The 23,017-nt window shown below is 44.3% G+C and overlaps 1 protein-coding gene across 1 annotated transcript; it reads left to right on the forward strand.

Annotated features, from left to right (window-relative positions):
* The first annotated feature begins 3,198 nt into the window (after positions 1–3,198).
* Echdc2 (enoyl-CoA hydratase domain containing 2) lies at positions 3,199–20,463 on the forward strand. The gene is made up of 10 exons (XM_076860348.2): positions 3,199–3,380; positions 9,157–9,224; positions 9,295–9,382; positions 11,411–11,497; positions 12,235–12,327; positions 13,307–13,363; positions 13,561–13,748; positions 17,654–17,704; positions 19,075–19,122; positions 20,037–20,463. Exons 1-10 carry the CDS (start codon positions 3,260–3,262, stop codon positions 20,112–20,114), a joined length of 879 nt encoding a protein of 292 aa, XP_076716463.1. The 5' UTR covers positions 3,199–3,259; the 3' UTR covers positions 20,115–20,463.
* Positions 20,464–23,017: the final 2,554 nt, after the last annotated feature.

Raw genomic sequence — 23,017 nt, forward strand, 5'->3', positions numbered from 1 at the left:
TTGAACCAGAGGGCTGAGGGATATAGCTCTGTGGGAAAGCATTTGCCTGGCGCACACACAAAGCCCCATGCTATATCACCAGCACTGGAAAAAAAAAAAAAAAAGAGCCAGCTTTGGATATTTGAAATAAATTGCATTAGGACATGGTTTATTACCCTTTGGATAATAATAATCCAACAATTGTTGGATTTTATTTGCTAATGTTTTGTCAAGGATTTTTTGGGCCAGTGTTCATAAGAGATATTAGTCCATAGTGTTCCTCTCATATAATGTCTTAATCTGATTTTGGTATTAAGATAATGCTGGCCTCAGAGAATGGATTATGAAGTATTGCATTCTATTATCTGGAAATGATTGTGGAGAACTGGTATTATTTCTTCCTTAAATGTGTCCCCTCTGTCTTTTCTCTTTATTTCTCCATTCCCTACTTCTAATTCTCTAACTCCTTTTTGCCCCATGCCTTCTTCTGATCTCCTTCTTCCTTCCTTCACATTCTTCAGGCCAACAGCTAGTGCAGGCATCCCCAGTCTAGCTTGGTGGGGTGGTCTCAGTCCTGAGAGTCAAGGAGGTCTTTGTACACTGACTCAATTGCCCATCCTCGTCTCATCTGAGAATGCTCTAGTCAGAAAGAATACATGAAATGTGGAAACAGAAAGAAGATTTAATCATATTCTGTTTTAACCCTCACATATGATCCAGGAAACAGGCAACAGAAAGACACCACCCACCCTCACCATCCCAGATATATGCCTGGCCATCCACAGCCAAGCTCTCCCCACACCCCCAGCCTCTCTTCCAACCCTAGCAGGTGTCCAGGCCCACCTGGCTGAACTCCTCAAAATAGGGTAATCCTTTGGGAAAGGAGACAATAGCCCAACCTTTGCCCTCAGAACAGAGCCTGGCACTCATTCATTTAGTAAATATTTATTGAGTGACTGCTATGTGCTTGACAGTGAAGAAAACAAAGTCCATGTTCTAATGGAAATTTTATTTTAGTGAAGAAAACAAAAATAAGTTATTTTCTAATAGTGATAAATGTCTTGAAGCAAGTATTTTCTAGTGTTCAGGCTGCAGACCTCGTTCCAACTCAAAGTTCAAGCCCTGTACTCTCAATCCTGAACTGCAGGCCCCTCTGTTGGGCTCTCTTATCTGCTGTTGTCTGCCTCTCACAAACCATTTCCTCTGAGAAAGTCAGCATCATTTAAAAGCATCATGTTCCAAAAGAAACTTATTTTCTCCCCCACCTGGCTCCATATCAATGTGGAGGAGCTGACCTAATTCTTTCCCTAGGGGATGTTCTCTCTGCAGCCCAGTGATCATATTTAACCACATGCAGCCTCCATCTCCTAGCTGAACCCAAAAATGGGTGCCTGGGCAATGCAGGCCCACCAAAAACTCTTGGAATATGGATTTAGACTGATCTGTGTTGCTTGATGATGGTAAATGCTTAAATTCAAAAACCATGGAGAGAAGAAGCCAGGTGTAGTGGTGTATATACCTGTAATCCCAGTGGCTCAGGAGGCTGAAGCAGGAGGATCTCAAGTTCAAGGCCAGTCTCAGCAACTTAGTGGGGTGCTAAGCAACTTATGAGATCTGTCTCTGAATAAAATATTTAAAAGGGCTGGAGGTGTGGCTCAGTGGTTAAGTGCCCCTGGGTTCAATCTCTGGCAAAAAAAAAAAAAAAAAAGCCATGGAGAGTTGAGGAAGTTTAGAACAGACACATGGAAGCTTCAGTATGAAAGGAGCCCAGGAGAAGCAGCAGGGTCAGACCATGCACTTCCAGAAAGGAGGCATCTGGCTCCTTTTATGGACTGAATATCTATCCCTGACACCCTGATAATTCATGTATTGAAGCCTAATCCCCACTGTGGTGACAGAAGATAGAGACTCAGGGAGGCAGTTAGTTTGTGAGGATGGAACCCTCATGAATAGGATTATGCCCTTATAAAAGAGCTTGAGTTCACCCTCTCTGCTGTCTGTCATATGAGGCCACAGAGAGAAAATGGTGGGAAACCCTGAAGCAAGCCCTCTCAACACTGGGACTGGTAGTGCCTGGCTCTGAGACTTTCTAGCTTCCCAGACTGAGAAAGAAGTATTTGTTGTTTAAACCACCCATCCCATAGTATGCTTGGCATAGCAGCCCAAACCAGGACATTTCACTGCCCATTCTGCTCATTGTACCCTGGTACTAAAACTCTCTTACCTAAGCCAGTTTAGGTAGCTTTCACTTGTAACTGGTACTTGTAACCAAAATATCTCTGATTGGTTGTTCGCCCAGGACTCAAAACAATAGTAATCCTGCTGGTTGTGGTGGGCGCACGCCTATAATCCCAGCGGCTAGGGAGGCTGAGGCAGGAGGATCATGAGTTCAAAGACAGCCTCAGCAACGGCAAGGCACTAAGCAACTCAGTGAGACCCTGTTTGTGGCTCAGTGGTTGAGGGCCCTGAGTGCCCCTGAGTTCAATCCCCAGTACCAAAAACAAACAAAAAACCAGTAATCCTATTTTTGTTAAAGAGACTGTATTAATTGGTGACAAAGAGACCCCCCCCAAATAGCAGGGACTTGAAAGAGAATTTTTACATCACCTAACAGTACAGCATAGGGCAGAACTGTTGGTGGCTTTGGGGTCTTCAACAAATAAAGGGTAGGAAGTAAGGGGACAGGGAGCATATTCACTGAACACTCTTGAGTGTTCCACTACATGGGAGCCAAACACGCCCTGCTAGAGTCTGTAAAGGGAGTTTGGGTGGACTACGGGAGACAGAAGCTAGCAATTCACAAATATTTTTGTGAGCCAATTTATTGAGCATTAAATTGGAAGGAGCATTACATTTAGTGAGAGGTGAGGCACTGGCCTCACTGTCACCCTCCATTATATTTGAGGCACAAACGGGAGGCAACTCAGGGACATAAGTGAATGTAGACAATGCTCGACTAATGAATGACATATTTTAAATGAAAGCATATCTAATGCATATATGTGTAAGCAAAGGTCACACATCCCATTCAATCTCCATGCCACCACGAGATAGTCACTGTCGCTATTCCTGTTTTTCGAATCAAAGCACAGACAAAAGCTTTGCCCCAAATCACAAGGAGAAGCAGAGCTTTTCCACCACCACCCTGGGCTAAGGACAGGGGCGCTGCGTCGGCCCGTAGGTGGAGCAGTTTGCAAGGCCTCGCCCGCCGCCGGAACTGCGCGTCTTCCGCGGAGGCCAGGCAGCTGCGAAGCCAAGTAGCACCTTCCCAGCCTGCGCGATGCTGCGCGCTCTGCGGCTCCTGCGCCCTTGGAGGCCCCTTGGGGTCCGCGGCTGCACCTCCGATGGGACTTCAGGGGGCCATGAAATCCAAGTGCGCGCCCTGGAGGGTCCCGACCAAGGTAAAAGCGCCGTCCCAGGGTGCGCCCAGGAGTCGGCCGGGCTCGGCCGGGCTGAGACAGACTATCCCCGAGCCCAGCCCTGCTGCAAAGGCCAAAGCGACGTCCCGCGCACCCGCAGCCCGCGGGAAGACTACTAAGGCCTGTGGGCTCAGTGCTTTTGAGGACTGGATCTCAAATTGCCTGCCTCCCAGTCCAGGTTCTCTTAGTGGCTCAAGGCCGGCGAGGAGGATGCCCGGATTTGACTGGGATGGGACTTTGTCTCTTCAACTCCCCATTTGATGACCTCAGTCTCTGTGAGAGGGAGGAAGAGTCGCTTAGGGATGGCACTGGGTTAAAATACCGGATCATTTTTCCAGCCAAAGATCCTGGCAAGGTTCCGGGGGGCGGAAACGGCGGAGCCAATCCCACTCGGCGTGTGGGGACTCGGGGAAGGGAGGTGCAGGGACAGGTCGCATGTTTTCCCTGCGCGCTTATTCTTCAAACTTTTGCTGCCCTCTGAAAGTTAACAGGTTGTTAGCAGATACCACCGTTGATTGCATGTTGTGTTCGGGTTTTGTGGGTTTGTTTCGAGTGCATTCCGTGAGCTGACCGTTGTCCTTAGTCCGCTGCGCTGAGCCACCGGGTGAGATCCTTGTGGTGGCTTTGCTTCTCTTTAATTTCATCCCCTTCCACCGACATTTGATGAACTATTTGTGTCTGAGTTTTAATCTACGCCATTAGCAGTACATTATACATCTCGTATTTCTTATTTATGCCCTGACACTGTTTTAAAAAGCTATTTCCCACATAAATCTAGTTCCTTGCTGTTGTACACTATTCCTTATGTGCATCCACCACTTTTGATAGACACAAGGGCCACCAGCGTCCCACTGAATCAACTTTCTGACGAGGTAGGATTGCTGGACCTTAGAAATACCCCATATTCTCATGCTTGATTCACTGACAGACTGGCAACAGTGCTTGCCTTGAGATATTTTTTTATTCTTTTCCCCACTATCCAATTACAAAATTTGGGGGTTGGGGATGTGACTTAAGTGTTAGAACTTTTGCCTGGCATGCACAAGGCTCTAGGTTCATCCCCAGACCTGCACAAAACAAAACAAAAATGAAGCATAGAGGATTTAGCAATTAGAATCAGGTCTGATTAAAAAGTCGGTTTGTTCTGAACCATGAGGTCATCACTGATTCTTCCAGTTACTCATTGATTCATCAAACAGATTTGTACATCAGTAAGTTGGATTTTTGGACTCACATGTAAATATTGGAATTCTTCCATCTAGAAACGAATAACAAGAATCAGTCGATTAAGCCTTTGCCCCTGCCAGAGGGCTTATAGGAGGGTGAAAGTCAGGGACAGAGGAGAAAATGAAGCCAAGGAAAAAGTCATGGAGGAGATGTGAGGAAGAAATCACACATAGGAGAACTACCCAGAAAATGACTCAAGAGTCATTTGGTGTTCTTGTTAGAAGCCACAGCTCTGTCTTCACTGGGGCAGATGGCACCAGAGCATTGCCACTTGTTGTACTTGTTGTCCTGGAAAATAGGAGTAGCTGGTTCACAGTTCTTCATCCTTATTTAGCAGCTTTATTCTTTATAGTTCATGGAGTAATTCTACTCCAAATCCTTACCTGGGCATTCAAGGTTCTCTGCCACAGCCTGGCCTCCTTTCCATCTTCTCTACATGGTTCTTTTTTTTTTTTTAACCTTGTGTGTGCCTTTGTGTGAGGGAGGGAGAGTACTGCGGATTGAACCCAGGGGCACCTTACTTCTTAGCTACATCCACAACCCTTTTTCCTCAATCTTTTTATTTTCATTTTGAGACAGGGTGTTGCTAAGTTGTCATGGCTGACGTTGAACTTGAGATCCTCCTGCCTTAGCCTCCTGAGTTGCTGGGATTGCAGTGTGAACCACCACACCTGGCTCCAATGGGCTCATTTAAAGCTTTCCTGTCTCTGTGTTTTGTTCCAGCTGTGTCCAGAAGGTCCTGTCCCTTCCTTTCTGCCTCCATGAATCTTTCTGGAATTCCCCTGCCGTGCTGCATGTCCCGCCTCCAGTTAAGTTTTGTGTGTCTGGGCTTGTCTTCTTCATAGGTTGTTAGCTTTTTTTTTTTCAATTCTGGAGATCAAATCTATAGCCTCAAACCTGGGCAAACCTCTACGACAAAGCTTTACCCCATCAATTAGCACTTTGTGGGTGAGGTGTGCTAGCTGCATCCTGCTGTTACTTGAGCAAACACTCTTGTTTTCTAGACCTCAGTTTCCCCTTCTGTATAGTAAGAGGTTGTTAAACCAGTTGTTCTCTACACTACTTTCCAGTAATTTCTGTTGACCTGCCCATACACGATCCAGCCTGTGATCCAGGCCATCCAGACAGAAATGACCTTGGTCAGCTGTTCCAGAAATGTTCATGGTTTGGTAAGAGAAGACAGGCACACTGCAGAGCCACCCTCACTACTGGAGCAGAAAGGGCAATGTTCCTAAAATCCAGGCTGCACCAAGAAGGCAGGGACCATGGCTGAGTCCTGTTTCTCCAGAACCTGGCATGTGATACAGCAAATTGTTGCCAAGTGAATGAATGAAAGGCAAATACTCCTGCCTGGCCCCTCAGGGCTTCCAACTTGGAGTAGTCTTCTGTTAGGTCCCAGAGCTGCCCTAGTCCCAGGACATTTTTCCCTGCTTACTGCAGACTCAAACTCTGGCTAGACACTTAGGGACACCTTTCTCTTTTAATCCTCATGACAATCTTTTAATTATTTCCCTTCACAGATCAGGACATTGAGGGTCTGAAGGTAAAGGGACTTATCCAAGGCCATGGAGCTGGTGCATCTGAACTGTGACTTGAGCCAAAGACTGATTTGGCAGTCAGGCTTGACATGGTGGGTGCACACCTGGAATCCCAGTGACTTGGGAGGCTGAGGCAGGATTGCAAGTTCAAGACCAGCTTCAACAGCTTAACGAGACCTTGTCTCAAAATTTAAAACAAATTAAAAGGACCCGGGGTATGGCTCAGTGGTAAAGTGCCTAGGTCCAATCCCCAGTAGCCAAAACAAACAAACAAACAAACAAACAGTGATTTGGCAGTCAGTATTCTGGGCACAACATAAAAATGGGAGAAGAGATAAAGTTAAAAGATGAGAGAGTCAGTCAGAGAGAAAGGAAGGACAGACCAGGGAAGAAAAGCAGAGAGGGGAACATTTCTGTCAATGTTAGGACATGGTGACTAGATTAGTTTTCTGTTGCTCTATAACAAATGAACATGGGGTGTTCTCTGAAGAGAAGGGCAGCATCAGGCACAGGCTCCATGTCACAGGCTCTCCCTGTACACTGAATTCCTCCAGTTCTGGAAAGCACCCTGTTCTCCCTGCACCAGGTCCTCAGCTACACTGCTCCCTCTGCTTGCAATGTGCTTCACTCCTGGACTGTCTGCACCCACCCTGATAACCAGCACTCATGGACATTCAATCACATATGTGCACTTACATGTGAATGCACATATGTGTACATGATGTACACACACTCATACACACACATGTGCACTCAAACTTTTTGCCTGATTCCTACTCTTCCATCAGTTTTCAATTTAAAGGTCACTTTAACCTCTGGGGAATCAGCTGATCTACAATGGGGTTGCCTCTGCCCCTTAGCATGTCCTTACCTGCTTATCCATTTTTTCCCTATGAGTTCATATTACAAATAGTAATTATTTACTATCTGTTTTCTCCGCTAGATTGTAAGTTCCATGAGTCTGTCCTGGTCTCTGGAATCAATGTCTCATACAGAAGCCAGTACATGTTAAATACAAACATGTACAGCTAGGTGAGGTTGTGCAACCTGTAATCCCAGCTACTTTGGGAGGCTGAGGCAGGAGGATTATGGTTTGAGGCCAGTTTCTACAATTTAATGAAATCCTGTCTCAAAAAATAAAAAGGGCTGGGGATATAACTTGAGGGTAAAGAGCCTCTGGGTTCAATCCCTACTACTGCAAAAAAAAAAAAAAAAAAAAAAAAAAAAAAAAAAAATTTAAAAGAGGAACTTTAAACTGGGTGGAGGAGGATTGCGAGTTCAAAGCCAGCCTCAGAAAAAAGCAAGATTCTAAGCAACTCAGTGAGATCCTGTCTCTAAATTTAAAAATACAAAATAGGGCTAGGGATATGGCTCGAGTGCCCCTGAGTATATTAAAAAAAAAAAAAAAAAAAAAAGGAACTTTGACAAACTGGGTAGAAAAGAACCCAAGAAGGGTAACACCAAGAACAAATCTTTGTGTGAACTAGGAACTCCAGGGATGATGTGTCAGGGTAGGTTCATCGATTGTAACAGATGTACCAGTCAGGTAGGGGATGCTGCTAGTGAGGGAACCGTGCCTAAGTGGGGACAGAGGAACATGGGCACTCTCTGCACTGTACTTTCTGCTCATTTTTTTTTTTTAACTGATCTTGCATATACCTTCTCTGGATGGTTCAAGAGACTGTAATGCTTTTTTTTTTTTTTTTTTTTTAAGAGAGAGAGAGAGAGAGAATCTTCAACATTACCTTTTAGTTTTCGGCGGACACAACATCTTTCTTTGTATATGATGCTGAGAATCGAAACCGGGCCGCACGCATGCCAGGCGAGTGCGCTACTGCTTGAGCCACATCCCCAGCCCTGCTCAATTTTATTGTAAACTGTAAAAGTGTTTAAGCTGAGTGTGGTGCACATACCTGTAATCCCAGTGACTTGGGAGCCTGGGGCAGGAGAATCACAAGTTCCAGGCCAACCTGGGCAACTTAGTTAGATTCCTCTGTCTCCAAATAAAAAATAAAAAGGACTGGGAATGTAACTAAGAGAGTCCCTGGATTCAATCTCCAGTATCAAAAACAAAAACCAAAAATCCCTCTGGGTTTAGTTGCTAATTTCTTGTGACTGAAGATCAGGTTGAGGAGCTGGGGTTGTGGTTCAGTGGTAGAGTGCTTGCCTAGCATGTGTGAGGCACTGGGTTTGATTCTCAGTACCATATATAAATAAATAAAATAAAAACCCATTGACAACTAAAAAAAAATATATATATATATATCAAGCAGGTTGATTTGCCCTCATGATCATGCAATCAGCAAAATCTAGACTTTGAGAAACCCTACTGTTTCCTCAACAAATAACTTTTGAGAGAAGGACCAAGCTAGAGGGAGACTCAGGATTCTAATAAGTTTTTAATGGACATTAAAATTTTTAAATTAGCACTGTTTAATCTGTGATGTCCAAGGAATCATACTTGGGCAAGGAAACTATAAAGAAATGTATGGAAGTGATTACACAAAAGTTAGAATTCTGAGTTACTTCTAGGGGGTCAAGGAGGGAGCTATGGCTGAGTCCGGGCACATGAGGGGTTGCTGAAATGGTTGGCACAATTCCAGTTCTTGGTCCTGGGTGGTGATAATAAGAGTTTTGTCTTATTTTAATTCTTTAGAGGAAGAGGTTTGGTTGTGAAAGGAAGAAAATTATGGAAGGAGCTGTGAAATTGAAGGTGTTGATTTGTGCAGGCAGGGGCTCCTGTGGTTGTCTCCTGTTCCTCATCCCATTTTGCTTTGTGGTTCACAAGCCCTTCTACTTCCTCTGAGAGACAGAAAGAGCAAAGATTACTGTCTTCATTTTACAGCTGGAAAAAATGAGGCTGAAGTTTGTGACCTGCCCCAAGTCCCATTGGTCATCAAGGGCAGAGGCTTCCCAGCACCCAGGCCTCTTGCCTCCAGCCACCCTGTGGGTGAGCAGAGCCAGCTCACCCATGGCTGCCCTTTCCCCTGCAGGAATCACTGAGATTCTGATGAACAGACCCCATGCCCGCAATGCCCTGGGAAACATCTTCGTCAGCGAGGTAAGAAAGAAGGGCGCCAGGGTGGGGCTGGGGGTGGACTAGGAAGTAACTGACAGGATGCCCTCTGCAGATGCTGGACGCTCTGGCCCGGCTACGGGAGGACCAGAAAGTGCGTGTCCTGCTCTTCAGAAGTGGAGTGAAGGGTGTGTTCTGTGCAGGTGGGTCCCTCTCTGTCCCCTGCAGGGCTCCCACCAGCCTGCATAATACATATTTCTAGTTTACAAATACAAACTCTAAGAGAAGTAAAATTCCTTGCCTTGGGTCACACAGCCATATGAGATAGTTTGATCTTGACCTCTCTGACACCACATTCTGTTGTTTCTGCTATCCCATGCTTTGTTCTGACCCCTCACTGAGGAAATGAAGAAACTGAATCCAAACATGTTCACAGGTCAGTGGCTAAGATGGGACTCTGCCTCTTTATTCACCCATACAATCAATCCCAGTCTGTTACCAAAGCTGTCCGCTGCACCTGTTATTTGGTTCTCACAACAGAACCAGCACCATGAACTTCAATTTCAAAGGTAGGGGGAAATGTACGCAGGCCCACAGTGAGAAATCAAGAGAGCTGAGCTGAGAACTGACTCTGGGATGGTGGTTGGGAAGGGGAAAACAGGGACCATGAGGGAGGCATGAAGAGGCTGTGAAGGGGTGGGAAGGGAGAAGCCTGATGCTCAGGAGTCAAGGGAATGTAGCTCAGCTCTTTGGTCTGAGCTGTTAGGATCATGTGCACATGTGATCTCCCACAACCCCAGTCCCTGACAACCTATCTCTATTCTATTTTCTTCCCTATGAATTTGCCTATTCTAGATGCCTTATATAACTAGAATCATGAAATATTTTCTGTGTATGGCTCATTTCACTTATAGCATAATGTCCTCAAGGTACATCCATGTTGTAACTAAGTGTCAGAACTTCTGTTTACCAAACACATTCTGTTTACCAATTCATGTGCTTTTCACTTTGGGGTCACTGTGAATAATGCCCCATGTGAGCACTGCTATGCATGTATCTGGGTGAGTTCCTGTTTTCAACTCCTTGGAGTGTTCATGTAGGACTGGAATTGTAGCTTTATTTATTTATTGTGATACCAGGGATTAGCCCAGGGGTGTTCTACTATTGAACCACATCTCTATCCCTTTTTATTTGGAGACAGGATCTTGCTAATTTGCCCAGGCTGGCCTTGAACTCATGATTCTTCTGCCCCAGCCTCCCAGATAGCTGGGATTTACAGGATGTGCTACTACACTCAAGTTTTACATTATCCCCAGCAGTATTGTAGGGTTCCAATTTCTCCACATCCATGCCAACACTTTTTCTTAAATAATAACTATCCTAATGTATAGGAAGTAGTATGTCACTGTGGTTTTGACTTGCATCTCTCTAAAGACTGATGATGGTGAGCATCTTTTTGTATGCTATTGACCATCTGCATATCTTCTCTGGAGAAACGTGTATTCAAGTCCTTTACCTACTTAGAATTAGTCCTTTGTTTGGGTTCTTTATATATCTTAGGTAATGTGTGTGTGTGTGTGTGTGTGGAGAGAGAGAGAGAGAGAGAGAGAGAGAGAGACATATGCCAGGTATCATACCCAAAGCTACACACAGCTAAACAAACTCTCTCTTCTGATCCACACCCCAAGCCCTGTTGTTAATACTTTATCAGATATATGATTTGCAAATATTTTCTCCCATTCTATGGATCATCTTTGCACTCTCTTGTCTTTTGATGCACAAGAGTTATTTTATTTAATGAAGTCCAATTCATTTTGTTGTTGTTTTGTTTTTGATTTTTTTGGTACCAGGAATTGTACCTAGGGGTGCTTCATCACTGAGCTACATCCCCAGACCTTTCAATTTTTTGAGACAGGTTCTAAGTTGTTGAAGCTGGCCTTGAACTTGCAATCCCCCTGCCTCAGCTTCCAGAATCACTGGGGTTACAGGCATGTACCATTGCGCTGGCCTCATTTGGTTTTTTTGCTGTGGTTGTTGCATCTCTCCTTTTTCAGCACTCCTCTTTCTCCTTCTGGCTTCCTTGACTGTGTTTCCTGGTGTCTCTCCTTCTTCTCTGGCTGCTTCACCTCAAGACTCCTTTACTGGATCCTTTAGCCACCTAAAGGATTAGGATTAGATTCCATAACAAGCCATTTTCCCAAGGGATGGCACCAAACCCTCGCCATCTGCAGGTGCGGACCTGAAGGAGCGGGAGCAGATGAGTGCAGCAGAGGTGGGGGTCTTTGTCCAGCGACTCCGAGGCTTGATGAATGACATTGGTGAGATCTGGGACTGGGGTCCAGGGTTGGAAACTCCTGATGCCAGCCCCTCCTCACCCACCCTCTAAAAAGAATACTGTTTTGAGCTTTGTGTAGACAGATGACTCTTAAGGTTTGGGTGTGGCCACAAGAAATTCTATAAAAGGGTACAGAGAGCATTCCTACCCAGGGGAGACCCTGGCTCTTCTGCCTTTGTGCCCCATTCTATTGACCACTCTTAGGGTTCAAGTCCAGCCATTCCAGAGGAGACAAGTTCACCAAACAGGCCTTCAGGCTTTGACAGTTGCAGGAATCTTTGCCAGGAATACCCTTTCTTGGGTTCCTGAACTTTCACTCTCCTTCAAGGTCTCCATGTGTCCTCCTTCAAGAGGCCTTCCTGACCCACCCTCCAAGATTTTTTTATTGGAACATCAGGTTACCATTGTCTTTTTGTCCATTTGCCTTCCCCATTAGACTAAGCCCCATGGGGACAGGGGTCACATCTTCAGGTCTGGATTCCCAGCACCTAGCACAGGGCTTGGCACACAGAAAGGCTGGGGCCCAGTCAGCCCATCTCCCACTCGCATATCCATTCCCTGTTTCCCTTCCCCATGGCAAAACTGACTTCCCAGTTAACCTGGCTGAGGTACCAAGGGAGGTCTCCAAACCTAGGGCTAGTGAGTCCCTTATTCCAACTAGCTTGCCCCTCACCAGAGGTGGGTGTCTGTCTTGGTCCTGACCCTTCTTCATCTCCACAGCAGCCTTCCCAGCACCCACCATTGCAGCTATGGATGGGTTTGCCTTGGGCGGGGGCCTGGAGCTTGCCCTGGCCTGTGACCTCCGAGTGGCAGGTAATGGGCAGGGGGTAAAGAGGGGAGGGTTAGTGAAACAGGCTGTTGGGGTTCTGCAGTCAGCCTCTGCTCTTGGCCTTCCAAGAGAAAAGCTGAAGGAGGGTAGGGGGAGACACAGAGGGAGCACAAGCCTTTACCTATGAGAACTGCTTCCCTCAGAATGATTGTACAGACCTCAGAGCAACTGATGACAGGACAGCAAAAAAGAGCATGGAGAAGGGAAGCCAAGGAGGGCAGAGAGCATGTTCAACCTTCCAGTTCTGTCCAAGTCAGATTACTTACCATTGATTGAGACAAGAGGCAGTTGGTCACTGGCCCAGCTAGTTGCAAGATGACTGAGCAGAATATTGATTGCCCTTAGATTCACTGTTGGTACTATTTGTTCTGCAGTTGAGCCTCAAGGAAGGGGAAGAAGATTAACTGATGGGTTTTTTTTATTTGTTTGTTTGACATGGCCAGTTCTTTCTGCCCACACTGCATGGGTCAGATGCTCTGTGCTGGGGGAGTTCAGCAGAGGCCTAATGCTGGGAGGTATAACCATGATTGGAACAGAATCCATCAACACTCTAGGACAGGCCAGAGCTAAGGGTCCATAGGACATAAAATCCACTAAGACAGAGGTAGGTATCAGGCATCTTCTTGAAAGAAGAACCCCTGTTCTTCTTTCAAGCCATTACACTCTGAATCAGGCAGAAGAGGATCAATCACCCTATTTTTCCATCATTGAAGCTCAGGAAGGCAGAGACTTGCTGGTTGGTGACTCACAACTACAGAGGGTGGTGAGATGTGGGACTGGGTCTCTGGACTTCCAGGTTAGGGCTCTTCCAGAGGCAGAGTCTGGGTAAGCATGGGTGTGCCCACATGAGGAGAGAAGTGGCTGAAGGGGTGAGGAGACTAAAGCAGGAGTCTCTTCTCCACAGGAATTTGCAATGGAGGATGGGATTGGGAGGGAGTACTTTACTCTCCTCTATTTAAACAGCTTCCTGTGCAATCATGGGACTGATTGAGACCACTCGAGGGCTCCTCCCAGGGGCAGGTAATCTTGCCTACAGCCTTAACCTTCTCTCTGCCCAGTTACACCATCAAAGCCCTTCCCTGCCTACTTTCCTAGTTTACCCTGGGCCCTGTCCTCCCATCCTACCTCAATCTGCAACTGAGAAGTCCAGGCAATTACCAGGATAGGGCTTCCCTGGGTTCCCCCTTCTCAACCTCACTTACCTTCCATCCTGGCAGGAGGGACTCAGAGGCTGCCCCGCTGCCTGGGGGTGGCCCTGGCGAAGGAGCTCATCTTCACAGGCCGACGTCTGAGTGGCATACAGGCCCATGCACTGGGACTAGTGAATCACACTGTGGACCAGAACAAGGAAGGTGATGCTGCCTACCATCGGGCACTAGCACTGGCTCAGGAGATTCTACCCCAGGTGTGTAGACAGCCAAGCACAGGCTGGAGGACATTGGAGGCCCCAAGGGCTAAGGTATTCCTTGGGGCTGCACAACATCCATTTACTCAAAGACATAAAATGAACCCTCTTTGGAGTTTTCCCACTCTTTCAGTAAACAAATCAAAGCAAATTTTAATTTTGAATTAAAAGAAAAATTGAATTCTTTAGGGCTGAAATCCAGTGGACTCAAAACCATTAGAATAGCACTGTCCATATCTGATGATGGCAATGCTGCCCATCTCTGCTGTCCAGGATGGCAGAAGAGTCAAACTAAGTTATTTAAATCAAAAAACTTAGCTCCTCACACTAGCTACATTCTCAAGGCAAGTGGCCAGTGGCTATTGTATAATACAGAACAGCCTTTAAGTATCCCCAAAGACTGAAAAACCAAGATTCTTAAGTGGATGCAAAACTACCATGTGCCATGTTTCCTGCCACACTGCATAATTAATTTCTTAAAATATGCAGGACATGTCATTAATTCCCTAAAATCTTCAAGGTAATGGAGGTGTGGCTCAATGGTGGAATGCTTATCTACTAGCATACACAAGATCCTGGGTTTGATCTCCACCATAGCAAAATAAATAAAAATAAAATCCTACAATAGTCTCTGGAGATAGTTTTCCAAAGGGTTTAGAACTACTCCTTAAGGAAAAGATTTAGGCCTGGCCCAGAATCAACCCTACCAGCTGCAGGGCCAAAGTTCCAGTAAGGATACCCAGGATCTGGCTGGCTAGGGTACCCAAGGCCCTGAGAAGCTCTGCTGGCTTTTCACTAAGTCGGACAGACAGGAGGCATGAGGGGGAAGAGGGGTAGGGTGGGATGGATAAGGTCTCAAGTTTCCATATTCATAAAAGCTGCTAAAATGTAGTTGAGTTTAAATATTTAAAATAATATTGATGCAGCCTGGACCAAGTACCTTTAATCTGTCAGACACAATGTTAGGTATTTTAATACAGTGTGTCTCAATTAACTAGAATAAAATAGTAGAGTTAATTATTATTTTTGAGAAAACAGACACAGAAAGATTAAGTGATTTGCTCATTAAGGTCACAAAAAGTGATTGTAATATCAGAAAAAAAAGCAAACACTGGTATTTGGGTATTTATTTTGCATGAAACATAATATTAAACATAATTTTAAGAATGCAAAACATACAAAATTTTAAAAACTTTAAACCAAATATATAATCTATTTCAAATACAAAAACTTTATAAACATTACAAAGCAGTTAAAATATAAACCTGTAAAAATATGAGCCATATCACTAACAGAGATCATTTCAATAACCATAAATAGTGTTTTGTTTTGAAAAAAAGAGAAACAGAAAATAATTCCCTGTAAACTGAAATAATCCTCTTTTATAACTGAGATTTTTTTTAAATTTGGGTATTAGGGACTATATACTTTTGGAATTGACAATGACTTGCATTTAAAACAGAATTTCACTGGGCACAGTGGTACACACCTGTAATCCCAGTGACTTGGGAGGTGGAGGCGGAGAATTGCAAGTTCAAAGCCAGCCTCAGCAACTTATCGAGGCCCTAAGCAATTTAGCAAGACCCTGTCTCAAAATAAAGGGCTGGGGATGTGGCTCCATGGTTGAGCACCCCTGGATTAAATCCCCAGTAGCTCCCCCCAAAATTGAATTTCATTTTCATTTTTAGTGTGAGGGGTGTTTCACTATGTTAAATGGAGATTCTGGTGACCTTTCCTGGACCACTTTAATGCCATAAGGTTCTTATTACTTTTGGTCAGAAAGTCTCCGAATTCATACAGAGTTCAGAATGACTCCAAGGAGTGGCTGGCAGCAGATTCCATTGAGAGCATCAAACTAGCTAGATTCATAGACTCTGTATAGTGCCTTTTTGTATAAACTGGGTAACAGAAGCTCAAGATGATTTATATTTCCATGTATACTGAAATAATGGCAGCATACTAATAAAAATTATTGATAATTTGAATACTTAAAAGTAGTTCTGCTCAGTGGTTCAGGAGGCTAAGACAGAAGGATTATGAGTTCAAAGCCAGCCTCAGCAAAAAATGAGAAGCTAATTAATAAGCAACTCAGTGAGACCCTGTCTCTAAATTAAAAAAAAAAAAAATGGGGCTGGGATGTGGTTCAGTGGTCAAATGCCCCTGAGTTTATTCCCTGGTATCAAAAAAAGAAAACAGTACTTCTGTAAACCAAAACATCAGCCTACCAAAACACAGTAACTATAGTCATGAATTCCACAGCTGGGAACCTTCTTGAGAGGGCGGGGTTTGCAGGGAAACAACCTTCAGCTTCCATCTATGTTATTGGAAATTCAGAATGAACTTTTCCCAGAGCTGGACATGGTGGTACACACCTATTATCTCAGCAACTCAGGAGGCTAAGGCAGGAGGATTGCAAGATCAAGTCCAGCTTGGGCATCTCAAAATTTAAAAGTTTAAAAAGGCCTAGGAATGTAATTCAGTGAGAGAGTACTTGCCTAACATGTGTGAGGCCCTGGGTTCAATTTCCAATAAGGGTGGATAGTAGTGGATGGTGGAGGTGATACAGGTTTCCCAGATGGGGGAGAGTGCCAAGGTCAGTGTGATAGATGGTTGTTATCTAGTGGACAAACAACATAGAGTCAAATGGTTGAGTTTAAACTATTAATATTGTAAGTACAAATGCATTCTACTGTTAAATAAATAAATAAATTTTAAAAATAATACTGTAAAGGCAAGGTTCCTATCTCTACACTTGAATTTCCCCCTTAAGTAGCAAATATACATTATACTTTGAATAAGGGATTTGGATATGTTTTCTATTTAAACATCAAACATGTTAAGTGTTAACTAATTTGTTTTTTGTTTTGTTTTGATATTAGGGAGCAAACTTAGGGCCTCACCATATCAGGCAAGCACACTACCACTGAACCACTCACTATATATCACCAGCCACCTGACCCCCCACCCCTTTTTACTGAAACAAGTTTTTTTTTGTTTGTTTTAATTGAACCCAGGGACACTTTAACAACTGAGCCACATCCCAAGCTCTTTTTATTTTTTGAGACAGTCTCATGAAGTTGCTTAGGTCTTTGTTAAATTGCTGAGGTTAGCTTTGAACTTGCAATCCTTCTGCCTCAGCCTCCCATGCCATTGGGATTACAGCCATGTGCCACACTACCATACCCATTGAGAGGTTCTTGCAAGGTTGCCCAGGCTGGCCTCAAACTTGGAATTCTCCTGCCTCAACCTCCTGAATAGCTGGGATTACAAGTTTGCACTACAGTGCCTGGCTTTTACTTTCTTTAGTGAAAGATGTATCTTTATTGTGTAGTTACCAACATAACAACATATTCGTGGCAAACAAAGAGAACAGAGGAATAAGAAGGGCATAAAGTAAAAGTCAGAAAGTGGAAACAGTGGGGTTTGCAGTTGCTGAGATGAGGGGGATAGAGGAAGGAAACAGGAGTCCGATGACTCACTAGATAAATGTAACTAGATGCTTCACTTCCCTAGGTCTCAATTTCATATCTTTAAAATTGGGGACTAATGAAGACACCAGACTGGAAGATGGGTAGCACTATTTGACAAGTCTGTGGATAAGAAAGCACTTTATAAACTGTGGGATGTTGTACACATTGGAAGGACGGATTGAATGACAAAAAACCCTGCCAGTTGGGATGGGGAAGGTCAGAATCAGAGTCTACTTCCTTCATTGTAGAAAAGGAAGTTCAACCTAAGAGGCAGGTCTAATGCTATGAAGTACAATTGACAATAGAATGGCCCAAGCTAGGACTAGACCCAAATGTCTAGACCAAAAACTCATACCTTACAATAAAGTTGTTACTCCCTTCAATTCAAACCTTTCAGCACTGATCCTCCCTCAACAACTGTTTTCTGTTTCCTAGGCCCCCATTGCTGTGCGGCTAGGCAAGGTAGCCATTGACCGAGGAATGGAGGTAAGATTCCACCAGGTCAGGACCAGACAACACAGCTGAAAAGAACTCCGGAAGTGAACTCATCTAACAAACTCCCAGCCTGACCCCTCTCTGTGTGTGCTTCAGTTTACCCATCTACAAAATGGCAAGTTTGGCCAGACAATATTCTTGGTTACATTTTATCCTCAACTCTCTCCTTTGGAGAGGAGAGGAAATTGAGGTTCAGAAAATGTAAACAGCTTGCCCAAGATAACAGAAGAAGTGAAGAATAAGAACCTGGATCTGTGTGGCTCCTAATCCAAGTTCTTGGGTTTGTGCCGGCCGTATCTGGCTGCAAGCGCAGGGCTCAGCATGATGCACTGGGTGCAGCTAATCCATTCCTAGAAACCAACTCACTTACACTGAATCCAGGCCTCAGTTGGGAAGTGGGAAACAGAGATGAAATATGGTCATTACCCACTAGGTGGGGAAGGAAAATATATAGACACAAATCACTAATGGAAGGTTATGGCACTGAGAAGACACCCCAGAAAGGTTAGGGTGAGCCAACCATACCTTAGTAACATGCTGTTAAACTCGATGAAAAGCAAATGAGAATATCCAATTTCCCTACACACTAATCAACAGTCCAAATGCTTTCCAACAGCCACATGTGGTTAGTGGCTACTACACTGGGCAATACTGGGTTTAAGAATGTTTTCTAGAATTGGGCCTTGGAAAGGATAAGAATTTCAGAGAAAGGTTAAAGCATGAACAAAGGCACAGAGGTGTATAATTAAGCAGTTTGACTCTGGTGGAGTGAGGACACAACAATTTAGCCTGGAAGCAGAGAGAGGCGCAGGTTTGGTGCTGGACCACCTGAGTCCAAAGCCCTGGTCTTCCACAAACTATTATCATTGGGACCTTTCTACTACTGCCTTACATTTTTCAGCTGAGTAACAGCCATAATGGCCCTTGTTGTGAAAAGTAAATGAGTCTTCACATGTAGTCTTTTTAGGACAGTACAGGTCAGTGGACAAGAGAGGATAGAGAATGTACCAGGTCAAGGCCTGGGGCTCCTTCCTAAGGGAAGAAGCCAACAGTTAACTCCTAGGGGTGACAGGGTGAGGGTAGGGGCATAGTGAGGTGGCCAGGAAGGAAGAAAGGACTCTGGCTTGACTGTGTAGCTCTTGCTCCCCCTTCTTTGAAGAACCGCAAACTCTCCCCATGGTTCTCAGCCCCCATTTCTCTCAGCACTGTTTTGCCACTGTTATAAATGGTATTCCTTCTCCAGATAGAGAGTTCTCTCTGCTCCCAGAGGCTGGTGTCCGCAGTAGAGTGGGGTGGCTTCAGTGCATGTGAATGGAGCTGGACAAAGCTAGGCTGATGCAGCAAGCACTTCTTTCTTTCAGGTGGACATCGCATCAGGGATGGCCATTGAAGGGATGTGTTATGCCCAGGTATGTGTCTGTTGCTAGTCCACAAACACTTTGTTAGCGGATGGTGGGCCAGACTAGGGGAGCCTTGGGTGATACATGACCAAGCAAGAAGCCCAAACAGTCTGACTCTAAGGTATTTCCAGGGAAACCCCTTAAGACTGTTTGTTCAACTACCTAATGGTGGTACATTCTGCCCAGTTAGTGCCCATAGAATTATAAGAGACCACACAGGGGCTGGGGTTGTGGCTCAGAGGCAGAGTGCTTGCCTGGCATGTGTGAGGCACTGGGTTCGATCCTCAGCACCGCATATAAAGAAATAAAATAAAGATCCATTAACAACTAAAAACTATTAATAAAGAGAGAGAGAGAGAGAGAGAGAGAGAGAGAGAGAGAGACCGAGACCTACCACACAGGTACTTGTCAAAGAGAAAGAATGGTTTCTGCTGTCCCTATACCAGTCACCACTATAGGGGCAAGGCTGGAGTTAGGGTGTCAGGCTTGGTTAAAACCTACAGACTGTGCCCAATGGAGGGGCTATAAACCTGAACCTGACCTATTTGGCTTGACTCTTGGGTGAGTAAAATATGCTTATTTTCAGGAAAATATCAAAATCCTCTGAAACAGAGTGTTGGGACTGGTATAACCTAGTGAGAATTATACTGCTAGACTTCTTGCGCAAGCATCCTCCTCACACTGCTATAGGAGGTGGTGACCTCTCTGCAGGCATGTGCATAGTGCACAAGAAGTGCCCATGGTGGGCAGGCATAGGTGCCAGAGGCTGCCCTGTCTTCCCCAGGAGACCAGGAATCCAAGATCCAAGTACAGAAATAATGGAAACATTCGGACCCTGGTCTTGTTATGGGTGGATAGGCTTAAGCAGCAGTTTGGCCTCTGGCTCTGCTTCTCCAAAACTAATATTCTATACACTGTTGCAGAATATCCCAACCCAGGACCGGCTGGAGGGCATGGCTGCCTTCAGGGAGAAAAGGCCCCCAAAGTTTGTTGGAAAATGACATTTAACCTTAAGTATAGGACATGAATGCCTTGAGCAAGATCCAGATGGAAAGTTTGCAGCAGGATGACCCTCATCACTTCACCTCTTTGGCCTTCGGTTTCTTCACAAGGATGATGATGGACATAAAATGGCTAAGGTTGTGCCTGATACCAAGGTGCTAATCACGAGTCTACTGCCACCTTCCTTATTACTCACACTGGCTACATAATCATTAGTATCGGATTTACTTTTGAGAATCCCTGGCTTTCAGTGATCAGGTACTTACTAGAGTCAGCAAGGGGTTTTAAGAAGGCCCTCGTTTTTTCCTCTGGAAAAGAAAGAATAAATAAATCCTAGTATTGATTGAACACTGTATCAAGAATTAGACTGCCAATTCCAGCTTGGACACTTTCTTGCTATATGACCTTGGACAAACAGTTTAGCCTCTATAGGCTTCAGCTTCCTTTTCTATAAAATGAATCTGTTGTGAAGACTTAAAAACCCTCATGTTCAGGGCTGGGATTGTGGCTCAAAAAACCCTCATGTTCAGGGCTGGGACTGTGGCTTAGTGGCACTTGCCTAGCATGTGTGGGGCACTGGATTCAATTCTCAGCACCACAAAAAATAAATAAAAATAAAGGTACTGTTGTCTATTTACAACTAAAAAAATTTTTTTGTAAAAACCCTCATATTCAAAATATATGTTGTAATACTTGGTGAGAACAAGTGAAATCACTGCTCTGAAAGCATTTTATAAACTACAGAATGACACGAAGACTTTTCCGGGCCTTGAGTAGCACAGAGAAGAGAGCAGTTAATTCTGATGAACAGAGGGGAAAGTTAGGAAATGAGCAGGCAATCATGGAAGATGAGCCTGGAGGAGTAACAGGCATTTGAATAAGAGGAAGGCTGAGGGCTGGAGATATAGCTCAGTGGTAAAGCATTTGCCTAGTAAGCACAAGGCCCTGGATTGAAACCCCAGTACATGGTGGAGGTAAAAAACCATCAGGAAGGTTGATGGGAACAGCATGGGCAAAGGTGAGCAAGAGGATAACACACTTGGAAAATAAAGGGGTTGGGGGAGGCCTAGTATTCATGAATCCACACTAGTCTCAATACCCTTCTCCTCCTCTTCTACCAAGGTGACCTCATGGTCATCCTATAACTGGCTGAGCATTCTCAGCACAAACTCTGGCCTAGAGTCACTAAACAAATGGCAGGGACACATACCACTAACAGTGCTACTTGCTGCTAAATACAAATGTGCCAAGGTTATGTGAGTGTCCTGGTATGAAGAACAGCACAGAGGAGTTGAATCCTTAGAATCAGCACCAGCCTCACCAGGTGAATGACCACTCAGGAAAGTAACAACCTTTCTGAACTTCCTTTTTCTCATGTGTTAAGTGAGGAGAATAATTTATGTACCCCAGAAAATGGCTGTGAAAGAGACAAAACTGGAAGGGTATCTGGTGCACAGTTGGATCTCAAAAGATACTGGTTCCCGGGCTGTGGCTGTGGCTCAAGCGGTAGCGCGCTCGCCTGGCATGCCCGGGTTCAATCCTCAGCACCAATACAAACAAAGATGTTGTGCCCGCCGAAAACTAAAAAATAAATATTAAAAAATTCTTAAAAAAAAATATACTGGTTCCCATGACACATCCTTTAACAAAAGTTAGCATCTAATAACACAACGTTCCGAGGTATTGGAAACTAGATCAAGAAACTCGAAGGCTATTTCTAGAATCATGAAGAAGAGTGAGTGTGAGATAAAAGGTGCAGTTTGAAGAAGGATTTGGTTACAAATTACACTTATCTGCAAGGACACTGGTGAGTAAGAGTATGTAATGTGTTTTAGAGTAACTAAAAATGACATACTCAATGAGTCCCAAAGATGGCACACAATACTTCAATCAAGAGGTAAATTCAGCTAAAAGCACAAAACTCTAGTCTTAAAATATGCTAATTATCAAACAGGAATTTAGTTTAGTTATTTGAAAACTTAAATAGAAGGGTTGAGAATATAGCTCAGTAATAAAGTACTTGCATAGCATGGGAGGCCTTGGGTTTGATCCCTGTTATGGGGGAATAAAAACGAAAACTTAAGCAGATGAACAAAAAAGCAAATTCATCAGTTGTCAATAATAAGACAAGGAAGGAATTCATACTTTATTCCTCAGAGCAGCTTTGAAGACAAAACAAACAAAAGCTTCTGATAGAGTTTATGCTATAATTGAGGCTTGATTTCAGAAAAGTGACCCCTTTGACTCCATGCTGAATAAGAGCACCCATAAAAATGTTTCAGAAAAGGCCTAAAAAAAAAAAAACTAAAATATATATTCTTTTCCCTCTACCTCTCAAATGGAAAGTACTCTAGTATCTGGCAGGCGGTGGTGGGGGGGGGATAAAAAAAAAGAAAATCTTTTCTCCCCCTTCCAACAGGTTCCGTTTTCTAGACATTTTCCCCCACCTCTTGAGGACTGAGTATTGAACCCAGAGGTTCTTTACCACTGAGCTATATCCCCAGCACTTTTTCTTAAATTATGAGAAAGGGTCTCACTAAGTTGGCCAGGCTGGCCTTAAACTTGTGACCCTCCTGCCTCCTCCTCCTAAGTAGCTAGGATTCAGGTGTGCACCACTGTGCCTGGCCAAAAAAACATTTCAAAACATTATTTCCCATCTTCATATACTTCTTTTCTGGTAGCTTCACATATCAGGAATAACAAATGAGGGAATTTAACATAAATACCAAATTTCCCTGTAGGTCTGTCCTTCCTCTTCCCAGCAAAGAGGTCCTGTTTCACTGACAAACTCCCCAAAGTGGAAAAACTGTTCAGGGTCAGAGAAAACTAACATAACTATTCCAACACAAACTCCCAAGTCTCCCCACAAAGTCCACAATAACTGGTTTTTCAACACTACTGC

Source organism: Callospermophilus lateralis, chromosome 7 (genome assembly GCF_048772815.1).
Source record: "Callospermophilus lateralis isolate mCalLat2 chromosome 7, mCalLat2.hap1, whole genome shotgun sequence".
Classification (NCBI taxonomy): domain Eukaryota; kingdom Metazoa; phylum Chordata; class Mammalia; order Rodentia; family Sciuridae; genus Callospermophilus; species Callospermophilus lateralis.

Bases quoted from the DNA above. Each gene is read 5' to 3' on its own strand.
- Echdc2 (XM_076860348.2), top strand. From the start codon at position 3,260: ATGCTGCGCGCTCTGCGGCTCCTGCGCCCTTGGAGGCCCCTTGGGGTC. The intron at 17,705-19,074 runs GTAAGATTCCAC...TCTTTCTTTCAG, and splicing joins CCATTGACCGAGGAATGGAG to GTGGACATCGCATCAGGGAT. The intron at 19,123-20,036 runs GTATGTGTCTGT...ACACTGTTGCAG, and splicing joins AAGGGATGTGTTATGCCCAG to AATATCCCAACCCAGGACCG.